We start from the raw sequence: 11,270 nt of genomic DNA on the forward strand, positions 1-11,270 counted from the left end.
CGTCACCCCTCCTCTGCAGCCGGCCAGAGACCACACCCACGCCACAGTTTTATTTTAGTACAGATGTGAAGATATTTGACACACCTAGAAAGAATGAGTGATTTTACAACAAAGCAGCAGAAAATGATCCAAAATGCTGAAGAAAGAAGAAATACTAAAGATGAGTTATCTGCAAACTCAGGACGAAAACATTTAAGATCAGCAGGATGAGAAAGGAGCGAGCGAGCAGGAACAGCTCGCATTATTGTTGCGTGACACCGGCTGCCGGTTATCGACGTTAAAGGTGAGGCTGCTCTCTGAGACAGGACATCACAGGTCTCAGGATTTGGGTGATGCATCCTCTGAGCTGCTAATGCAGCTGAGTGAATGAAGCCGTGAGTGCGACAGCTCATTAAAACTCTCAGCGTGTCGCCTCTCAGGTAGATGAATAGAAAGCGCTGCGATCCCTTTTCCTCTCTTTAATCCCGGATGGCTCTGCTAATTTGTGCGAAGAGGAGGTTTTTACACAGCTGCTGCCGTCTCTGCTGCTGCTGATCTTCAGTATAATGAGGAGGGAAGGACACACACACACATTTACACCCAGAAATAATCAGGCTCACAGTAACGTGTGCATATAAAAGCAGATGCAGATTTACCCACACTGATCTAATTTGCTCGCACACTTGACTCCAGATGTTTGCGACTCATCCCTTCAGCAAACACAGACACGTTTTTACCAAAGTCGAGTAGTTCTTCAAAGCTTCGACGAGTGTTTGGGCTCATTACTGCCGCAGGGCGAATCCTTCTCAGAGATCAAAACAGAGGGTGGAGGATGTCTCTGAAGGATGGTCAGATTTGAGTCTGTGTGGGTTTGATGTGGGGTTGTATCGTCTTCTGTTTCTGTCACTAATCCCTGAGATTCATCAGGAAATTCAGCTTTTCCACAGTCCTCCACTGGTAGACGTCCTCTGAGCCCACAGGAGGGTTTGTACCTGTTTCTGAGGATGTTCCTGATCTTCTGATGATGAAGGTGCTCATGGCCCAGACAGTAGAATGGCTCATTTGTTGCACAGGTTCTGCAGTCGTGTCGAACTGGGAGTAGGTCAATGAGTTAAACCTGCAGAAGACAACCACACGTGGTACTTTTAAAGAGCGGGGAGCTGGTCTGCTTGGACCTCCTTCGACTCCATCGCCCACTCTTTCACGACATTAACGCTCGGGAAATTTGGGCACAGCTGAGGTTCGGGTGGGCTGAGGATCTCATCTGTGCTTTGTGTGGATGATGATGTTCAATTTGCTCATGTTTAGACTCACGCTGGTGGTCTGCAGCTGAGTGTGAAGAACTCTGATGGTGAAGTGTGGGCATGAAGGCAGCGATGTAGATCTCACCAACGGCCTCGAGCTGTGGCTGGTGAACGAAAGAATGAGATGGTTCATACAAATGATGGAGGTGAGCTTCCTCTGAAGGGCGTCTGGGCTCAGCCGTAGACACGAGCTCAGACTCCCTGAAGAGCTGGTTGGATCAGGAGACCGAGGCCCATGGTTTGTCTTTCCTTTTTCAGGTTTAGCCTCTAAACTCACCTGATTTAGTTGCTGTTAATTGCATTCATCAGTTTTCAGCTGGAAGCTTGAGGCACAGATGTGAACCACAGCTACAGGTTGGTTTAGCTGGAGAAGCTGCTGAGGAGGAGTCAGTCTGACCTCTGACATGATCAGCATCAGCGATCTGCTTCGTTCTGACGGATGACGCAGAAACATAGTCAAACCTTTTTACATGTCAGAACGTTTCTAAATCCTCAAACTTCCCGAGTGTTTCCAGGATTACAGAGCTCCTGTGTAGAGCCTCTGAGCACGCACTGGGAAAACAGTGACTCATGAAACTCTAATTGGTCCTCACAAAGATGGATGGGACACGCAGTAAATGTTCAGTGAAACTCCTGCATGAATATATGAAAAGATTAAACCAGCAGAGTGGAACTGGAACACGAGACTGTGTGTGTTTGTAAAGCCATGCAGCTCTTCCTCTCCGGCTCGCAGACTGCCAGCGCTCCTCTTCACCTCCTCCCATCTATTTTTCATGAACCCTGTCAAACTGTCCTGGATTCAGTCCGCCGTCTCTTCTCGTTTACTTCCCGTTCTGGTCACGGTGCTGCCAGCGCGAGCTGTCCGCTCCGCTGGGAGGACTCGTCAGGTGGACGAAGCCTCCAGCTGGGCGTTTCTTTGAAGTGCGGTACAGTGAGGTTTAACTCGGGCTCGACACATCCTCATATTTATTTCACATCCCAACAGCGACGCTCTGAATCTACATATTAATGACACGAGTGTCTGTTTCCATTGCATCACCGAGCCGCTGCTGCATTTGTTATATTTCGCTTTGAGTTTTACTCAAGTTTATTTTCACAGTTTCAATGAATGTGAATGATTTTTAAAAGCTGCACCAAACTAATATCTTTCTCTCTACATGCCTCCTCGTGGTTTCAGTCTCTGCTGCCCAGAGAGACGCGGTCGACTCGTTAGAAACCACAGTGTGCCGAAATAAACCAGAAACACAATCATGTGAATGCAGGAAATCCTATTTGATGTGGAGGCTTGGACAGACCTCCTCCTGCCATGCACCGCTCACACCTCAGCTCCGGGCTGAACCGCTTCTGTGTTTCGATTTGCCGAACAAGCTGTGACCTAAAAACAACAAGAACAAAAACACAGGTTCAGTCTGAAATGATCTCCTTCAGTTCAAGGCAAACATCCAATTAATGAGCGAGCAGAAGCTTTGTGGGTCACAGCCGTAAATAGCAGGACACGGAACAGTGATGAAGCTGGGATCCGGCCTTGGATCATTCGGATGGAATAACTGTTTCTGTGTTTGTGTCCACTCAGTGCACTGTATGGGACTGGGACTCAAACGGGAAACACGACTACATCGGTGAGTTCGAGGCTACGTTCAAAGAGATGAGAGGCGCCATCGATGGACGGCAGGTGAGGCTGTCCTCTAAAACCTGAGCCGACCGCGTGTGATTCATACTTCAACCCTCTGTCTTCTGAGAGCGTGTTTGAAGCGTGATGCGTTCACTGACTGTTGTAATTGCTGGGAAATGATTGTGATTCAGCTGTGTGTTCTTTGACTGTTTACAGGAAATCAAATTAAATATGTGTTTATGTGGATTTATAGGATATCAGTTTCATGTACATGACAAGCCCGACGTCCCGGGGCTAGTGATTCTTCCAGTCGGGCTACCAAAATCTATCTCTGCCCTGCCCGTCGGGCTATCGTAGGAAGGAAAAATATATGTCAATGGTTTTGCATTCTTTCAGAAATGTAGCTGGGTAATTATGTCATTGGCATCGGTGAGCCACTGTCAATATGTGACATATTGAAGTCGCGTTTGAATTTGCGCTTGTTTTTTTGCTTTCACTTTGCAATCGTGCGAACTGTGTATAGAGAGCGACAGCACTGATCTGTGAGTGATGATAATTTGCGCACCAATTCCTCTGACATCGTCTTATTAATCGTTAGCTTACTATGCAAACATGACAAGTGAAATCTCCCGCAGCTTAAACATGTGAGAGGTTGATCGCGCAGAGAATCGCTGAGATTATGTGAGTGTGTGTGTAAAAGCAGCAGGATATATATTTTAGTTCTGCTGAGCCAAATAAGACAGGTCAGGGTGAAGAAGTGACAGCCAAAGAAAAGCTTACCACAAAACGGAGAAGTTATGACAAATCAGACTATAAGGCAAAAAGAAAGTGCAGCTTTATGGTTTCATGGACAAAAGAATTTCTGTGGCTGCAATATGACGAGCTAAATAACCAGGGCTGCACATAAGTGGTCCGCAGGTGCGCATTCACTGTCAAAATAAAAAACACGCACAAGATAAGAAGTTGCAACGCGTGTTTGCGTACATAAGATTTTCTGGAGGAGGACATATTTGTTTAGAACTCTTAAAGATGTCGAAGAAGCTCCTTTAAGCAATTACTTTGGTGTTCCTCCACCTCCAAAGAAATGTCAGAAGGAGTCCGAACCACAAAAGAAGCGCGTATTCTCGGAAAAGTGGTTGCAGGAGGTGAGCTGGCTTCAAACAAATGATGAACGCACAGAGATGTGGTGCAGAATGTGCCGTGAAAATCCCACTCTAGGACAAAAACAGCCTTTATATGGACGCAAACGCACGTTGCAACTTCTTATCTGGTGCGTCTTTTATTTTGACAGCGAATGCGCACATGCAGACCACTTATGTGCACCCGTGTAAATAACATAATGTTCTGCCGGGTGTGTTGTTGGTTTTCTCTCGATTTCTGAGTCGACAAGCGCCTTTGTTACTGGGACCAGTCATTTTAAGAAAGGCCCCCATTAGAAGCCATGAGAAATGCAAGAAATGCATTATTGCTCAGTCTGCAATATCTTTCCCAGAACAAACACCAATTGCAAATAACATACTAAAAATAAACCTGAAAATCAGTTTAGAACAGCTACTATGTTGCAAAGAGTGAACTACCACTGGCACAATTTAGCAGTCTTTGCAAACTTCAGAAAGCAAATGGCCTCGATCTTGGTTCCACTTGTCTCTTACCCCTGACTTCAGTGGAGATTTCAATTTCAGGATCTGACACAGACGGATTCGTGTCCTACACAGTTCTTACAAGTTCATAGAAATTTCTGTTCAATTAGAACCAAGTATTTGAGTTGATGATTGTAATTTTTATACAATGTTGTAATTTGTTTTTCAACAATTTTTTGATTAATGTTTTGTTTCCTTTACAATATTATACTTTAATGTATAATATTGTAAAGGAAACAAAACATCAATCAAAAAATTGCTCTCTTTTTTATTTGGGCTACTTAAATTTATTTTGGGCTACCAAAACTGAAGAGTCCCTGCCCGAAGGGCAACCAGGGATTTTGAAATTTTGCGAGCCCTGCACCTTTGTTAGCTTAGCATGAATCACATCCAGACCCCTCAAGTATCAGCCATCCTCACCATCAGTCACTGGAAAAATACAAATCCTGCCTAATGAGTCAGAGCTTAACTCCTGCTGGGAACCATCCAGTTCTTGGATTCTTGAAGATCTAACTTTGACATGAAACATGTACCCAAACATGTCTTCAGGCCACGGACACCCCGCGGTCATGTGAGCAGTATCCCTTGATTGCAGTGGCCTCTTCCAGAAGGATCATTGTTAAAGTTTGAGGAACTCGATGGGAATTTAAAGGCGATGGAGTTTGAATTCCTCAGATCTTGATCCAGTCTGTTGGATATGCTGGAAAAGCTTCCAAAACATAAACGGTGTACTGCACAGGAGAGCTTTAGAGCAGTCGATATCAGGCAGGTTATTTAAATGTTTGATGCCTGACGTGTAGCCTGATCGTGTCATATTGTACCAGAAACCTCTCATGTAGTTTTCCTCCTGCTGGAGCAGCTACAGTAGATGCAGTTAATATTTAATTTGCTCTGCCCAACGCTCCTGAAGGAGAAAGCTCCCTGTGAGGCAGGTATCTGTTCACCCTGTTTCTCCTTCAGCTATTCAATCAATTTAATGGCTCAGTGAGAGTCAGACTGAGCGACACCACGGCTCACACGCTGTGACACGCCATTACAGTTACAGGGTGAAACGAATTCACTCACAGACTCTCCGAGAGACAGCGAGGCAGCCCTGCAGGAGTCTTAGGTTTGCCAGTTTATAAGTGAATCACCGAATGTGTGAAAGCTGCGCTCTGTAATTCTCTGCATCGGCTGTTGTTTGTTTTAGGGTCGGAAAACCGGGCGGTGACAGTTTTAAGTCCGCCTAATTTCTTTCAAACTTTTCATATAAATTCCCCGTGTTCAGCTGGCATTCGTCTCCACATTTCAATAAGATTTCCAAGGAAATCTTTTGCAGCTGTGACACAAACCAGAGATTGCTCTAAAACAGAAAACACTGTTAATGTCTGTGTTTTGATGGGGGTGCATCTTCCTTCAGCTGCTCCCTAATCCACAAGGGTCTTCCAGATGGATGCAACATTTATACATCGCATGCCATCCTGATTCTCTCAGGAGTTTTCCAACAATTTCTCTTACGAGGTTTCCATTCAAAGGAGAGACGATCAGAAGATGCCAGCAGCATGTGACGTATACCAACAGACACCTGATGTTTTCAGAGTCATCCTTCAGTCAGCGTCATGAGGTTGTCAGACAATCTCAGCTGGGTGGAGGTTCTGACGGAGCGCTCCATCATTCTGCCCCTTCTTCTGGATCTGCTGCTCCCACCCAGAGGGCGGGGCTTACGACACCAACTGTTTGCATCTATAATCCAGTTTTGAGATCCTCCCCAGACGTCTTAACGCCCACTCACATCCTGGGCCATCTGACCTCAGGAAATCACATGATAGGGATGGGGCCAGGTTTCACAATAAGCTCACCTGAAACTCTGGCTGATTGTGACCCACACCTGCTTTCACACCTGGGCTCATGTGATTAGGCAGAGGATCAATAGGAGGTCCACGACACTCCCACAGGACTTAAATCTGGGACTCTCCACCAGCTGCTCTTAGAACTGAAGAAGCTTCTCGGATGAAACGTCTTCAAGAAACTTAAAGAAGTCCTGACGCTTTTCTTTCCGAGCTCAGGCCACACCAGCACAGCTCCTCCTTCATGCTCCATGGTGGCAACCGGACGTGCAGATACTCCAGTTTAGAAACCGGACTGACAAACAGAGTAGCCTTATTATTACAGATGAAACAGGAGGAATGAGAAACAGCCTGGGGAGTGGTGACCTATAATGATGACCTCTCTTGAGCTAAACACATTTGAACTCGGCAGGTTGAAGCACAAAAGACCTGATCTCCGTTAGGTCCTGCACCTCCGGGTTTCCAGAAAAGCACCAATTAGCAGCGAGACCACCCTTTAAAATGCTCCTCGGGGGCTAAAGTGCCTCCGAGGTTATTTAGGCAGAGGGTGTGAAGTGATTACCCCGAGAGCTAATGAAGACGCAGCTGTCAGAGAGCAGAGCTGCTGCAGAAAGGAGACGACCGCTAATTAAGGCGCTCTCCGACTGTCCGTTAATGCCGTTCTGCTTACAGACGCTGCGGCTGTGAGTTTTCTCTGGAAATTCCCTGAAGATGACAACACACGGCTGAAAGGCCAGGAACAATCAGCTGCCGAGGAATCCTCAGCTGTCTCATTATTGATTACAAAGAGCCCAACATCTTCACTGGAAGGCTGTTGAGCAGCCGTACGACAAAACCACATCCCAGTTTTCATAAACCCAGCCAGCTCGGTGAGCTGTGTCTAATATTCTGTCTGTAGTCTTTGGATGACATCACATAAGGATATGACCACAGACCGCACGGGCAGAAAACACGAACGTGTTCACTGTGACCTCATCGGCTGGTTTGGATGTTAGGACATCTTATTGAAATGTGGAGACGAACACAGCTGAACACAGTGAAGTTATATGGAAAGATTGAAAGAAAGGACTTAAAACTGTCGCCGCCCGGTTTTCCGACCCTAAAACAAACAACAGCCGATGCAGAGAAAACCTCTAAGATGTTTGCCTCTCCAAGAGACGCCTGTGAGTGTCTGAGGAAAGCACACACAATAAATACAGAGGTAACGAGGGAATACGTAACAGCAGGCAAACACAGCTGAACCTAATCTGACACACGAGACAGGAAGGAAACACGGGACTGTCAAAGTAAAACAGGGAATACACAGAAAGCAGGATAACGAGATGTAACACGGAGCACAGGCGAGGCACATTAAGACATTTAAACAGAACTCAGATCACAGGAACTGCAGTTCTATTGTTTTTATTGTTGGAGTCTATTTTCAGCCCTGGAGGTTATGCAGCGCACCAAGAAGGAAAACTCCTGACTGCTGTTTGAGTCGTTGCAATGGGCGTGCATTTTATCTTCAGCGTGAAACCTTTTCTTCACGCTGCTGGAAGCCAGCACAGGAGGAGAGCTTGTTCGCCTCCCACAGACACAAAGAGCCGTGCTGTCAGTCCCACTCTCGCTCTCTCCATTCTTCTCCTTTTAAATAAAATGTCTTTATCGGCCTCCTTCCTCAGCTGGCAGCTTCCTCCTGACCGGCGACACGGAAACAAGAAGCCCCCCCGGGCTGAAGTCTCCGGGGAGCTCCCCGTTCTTCCGTCCGTCCTCCATCCCAACACAAATAGAGTCACCCGGTCTCGGCGGGTCTGAGTGAGGGAGTCGGGGCGAATCCTCGGCGGTCTTGTTTGTGCAGCTGAAGGATTGTGTCCTGCTGCAGCTGCCTGTGGTTCATGCTTCTGTCTGACAGCACTCTGGATTTAAACGGCACCTCTCCAGGAAGCTGCTTTCACCTGAGTGCAGGGACGAATCTTACAAAGACAAATGTGTTTGTGGTGTTTCTGCTGAGGCTGGATTACACACAGCGCTCAGAGGCACGTCTGTAATAATTTCATCTGCTCGATTTGCTTCGTCCACTGGAGTCAAATACAGCCCAGGGACGTCGACCCTGGTACCTAACCTGATACAGCATCACTGATCTGTGAGCTCACAGGCGCCATAAACACGGGAAACAAGAACAAACTCTCTGAGAATAATGGATCAGAGGAACTGCTGAACTGCAACCAGCAGCAAAGTTCTTTATTATTGTTACAGACGCTGCCTTTAATAACAGTTTGGTTCGTGTATATAATCTCAAAGAATAGTGACTCTCATTGTTATTCCTTGAAGTCCTTTATTTATCTGACAGACAAAAATAATCATTTTACGACACTCAAAATGGTCAAATATTCACATATTATGTCTAATATTGTATTATAATATTCTAATACTATTATAATAATATTATTCTAATAATATTATTAGAATATTATAATAATATTATTCTAATAATATTATTAGAATATTCTAATAATATTATTAGAATATTATAATAATATTATTCTAATAATATTATTAGAATAATATTATTATAATATTATTATAATATTCTAATAATATTATAATAATATTATTAGAATATTATAATAATATTATAATATTATGTCTAAAAAAATCATTTTTAGTTATTTTCTCTGAGGTTATTTTCTCAGGATATCAGAGCTGAGGTCGGTGCCGGCTTCCTTACTGAGCATCACTGGCCGAGTTGCAAAACAAAGTCCTCTACATATGACCAAATATGACGAGTCGCTCGATATTACTTCCTGAAGCAAACGAGTTCAAATGTTTTGTTATGTCTAAGGTAAAACTCACGGGTCGGTCTGGTTAGTGTGACTACCACGTTCGCTGAGGATGTTCATTTTTTGTGGAAATGCTTCATTTTACAAGCTGACCCACAAATGATGAGCTCATTTTGAGAAAGGTGTGGACAGTGTGGGTTTGCTGGTCTTGTCACTGATGATGTCAGAGGCTCTGCTCTGACATCACAGCGGTGCTCTGTGCCGTCCTGATGACCTTCTGCAGACGCTGGTGTGAAGTTGGAGGGGTGCGCATCAGCAGAGTCTCTGTTAGCGTTCCTCCCTCCCTAACTCCCCGCCCTCGGCAGGCTCGCCTGCGCTGCCTGTGTCAGCTGACCTTGTGGTCTTTGAGTGTGCTCACCCAGTGGCCTCATTGCCACCCGAGCACAGTCACGCACCCTCTCCACCCCTGCTTATCGATCAGGGGCTGAGTACGCCATCTCCACTCTGTTTCACGCCCACATGTGGTGACACGCTGCCCTCTCACGCTGTTTTTCAGTGGATTTCGCCTCCATGTCGGCCCAGATCACATCTCCTTTAAACGAGCGAAAATCACTGAGATGAGATCTCGCTCTTAAAATGTTGGCTGAGAGCAGAATGAACAGAGTCACAGTCAGCCAATTAAATCACGGAGAAGCCGCTGTGTCCACAGACCTTCAGCTCAGAGGCTTCAGACGTCACTTCCTCTGTTAGCGTTGAGCCTGCACGACAAACTGCCTCCATGCCCTGATCCTCACACATCCCCACAGAGAGTTTAAAGATTTATTTGCATTTAGCAGAGATTGTTTGTGTGTCAGCGGCAGCAGCAGAGGCAGCGATGCTGAGCTCAAACAACACACCATAACTCTGGGAGAAAAACAGGAAGGCGACGGTGCCGCTGTCGCTTTCGTGTCTTCTGATTGGACAAACAGACTTCCTGCTATGGAAAAAAACAGCACCACCTACAGGATGAAATTAGATTGCTGCAGGCCTCTGTTATGAAGTCACCTGAGCAGGTGATCGGGGGCGGCGGCTGCAGGCTGCAGGCTGTTAGCTTCCCATTAGCAGGCTGCCATCATCCCCACAGCTCAGACAGACAGTCTCAGACACACTGATTTACCTGAGGAGGAGCAATTATCAGGGTCACCTGGAAGAAGCAGCTGCTGTTAATGTGAGGTCACTTTTAAACCTGTCAGCGAACGATTTATTGATCGCACACGCTTCACTTAGAAAGAGCTTCTGTAGGAATCATTCCACAGGTCTGTGATCAGGTCTGTGATCAGGTCTGTGATCAGGTCTGGCTGTGATCAGGTCTGGCTGTGATCAGGTCTGGCTGTGATCAGGTCTGTGATCAGGTCTGTGATCAGGTCTGTGATCAGGTCTGCCTGTGATCAGGTCTGTGATCAGGTGTGGCTGTGATCAGGTCTGGCTGTGATCAGGTCTGGCTGTGATCAGGTCTGTGATCAGGTCTGTGATCAGGTCTGTGATCAGGTCTGGCTGTGATCAGGTCTGGCTGTGATCAGGTCTGTGATCAGGTCTGGCTGTGATCAGGTCTGGCTGTGATCAGGTCTGTGATCAGGTCTGCCTGTGATCAGGTCTGTGATCAGGTCTGTGATCAGGTCTGCCTGTGATCAGGTCTGTGATCAGGTCTGTGATCAGGTCTGTGATCAGGTCTGTGATCAGGCCTGGCTGTGATCAGGTCTGTGATCAGGTCTGTGATCAGGTCTGGCTGTGATCAGGTCTGCCTGTGATCAGGTCTGTGATCAGGTCTGTGATCAGGTCTGGCTGTGATCAGGTCTGTGATCAGGTCTGTGATCAGGTCTGGCTGTGATCAGGTCTGGCTGTGATCAGGTCTGTGATCAGGTCTGTGATCAGGTCTGCCTGTGATCAGGTCTGTGATCAGGTCTGCCTGTGATCAGGTCTGTGATCAGGTCTGTGATCAGGTCTGTGATCAGGTCTGTGATCAGGTCTGGCTGTGATAGTATATCAGACAGAGGAGAGGAAAATAACGTTCAGCTTTCCCTCTTTCAGGTGCAGTGGCCGTGCATAAATCCCAAATACAAAGTGAAGAAGAAGAACTACAAGAACTCTGGGATCGTTATTCTGAACCAGTG

The 11,270-nt window shown here is 46.3% G+C and overlaps 1 protein-coding gene across 1 annotated transcript in view; it reads left to right on the forward strand.

Moving 5' to 3' along the window:
* Positions 1-11,270, forward strand: part of LOC143421176 (copine-4) — a 94,468-nt gene that overhangs the window by 60,685 nt on the left and 22,513 nt on the right. The window contains exons 8-9 of the mRNA XM_076890338.1: positions 2,857-2,955; positions 11,188-11,270. The exon at positions 11,188-11,270 is cut by the window's right edge and continues 4 nt beyond it. Of these exons, the coding sequence (XP_076746453.1) occupies positions 2,857-2,955; positions 11,188-11,270 (182 nt within the window). The remainder of the gene's footprint in view (positions 1-2,856; positions 2,956-11,187) is intronic.

The sequence above is a fragment of the Maylandia zebra genome, linkage group LG11 (genome assembly GCF_041146795.1).
Source record: "Maylandia zebra isolate NMK-2024a linkage group LG11, Mzebra_GT3a, whole genome shotgun sequence".
Taxonomy (NCBI): Eukaryota; Metazoa; Chordata; class Actinopteri; order Cichliformes; family Cichlidae; genus Maylandia; species Maylandia zebra.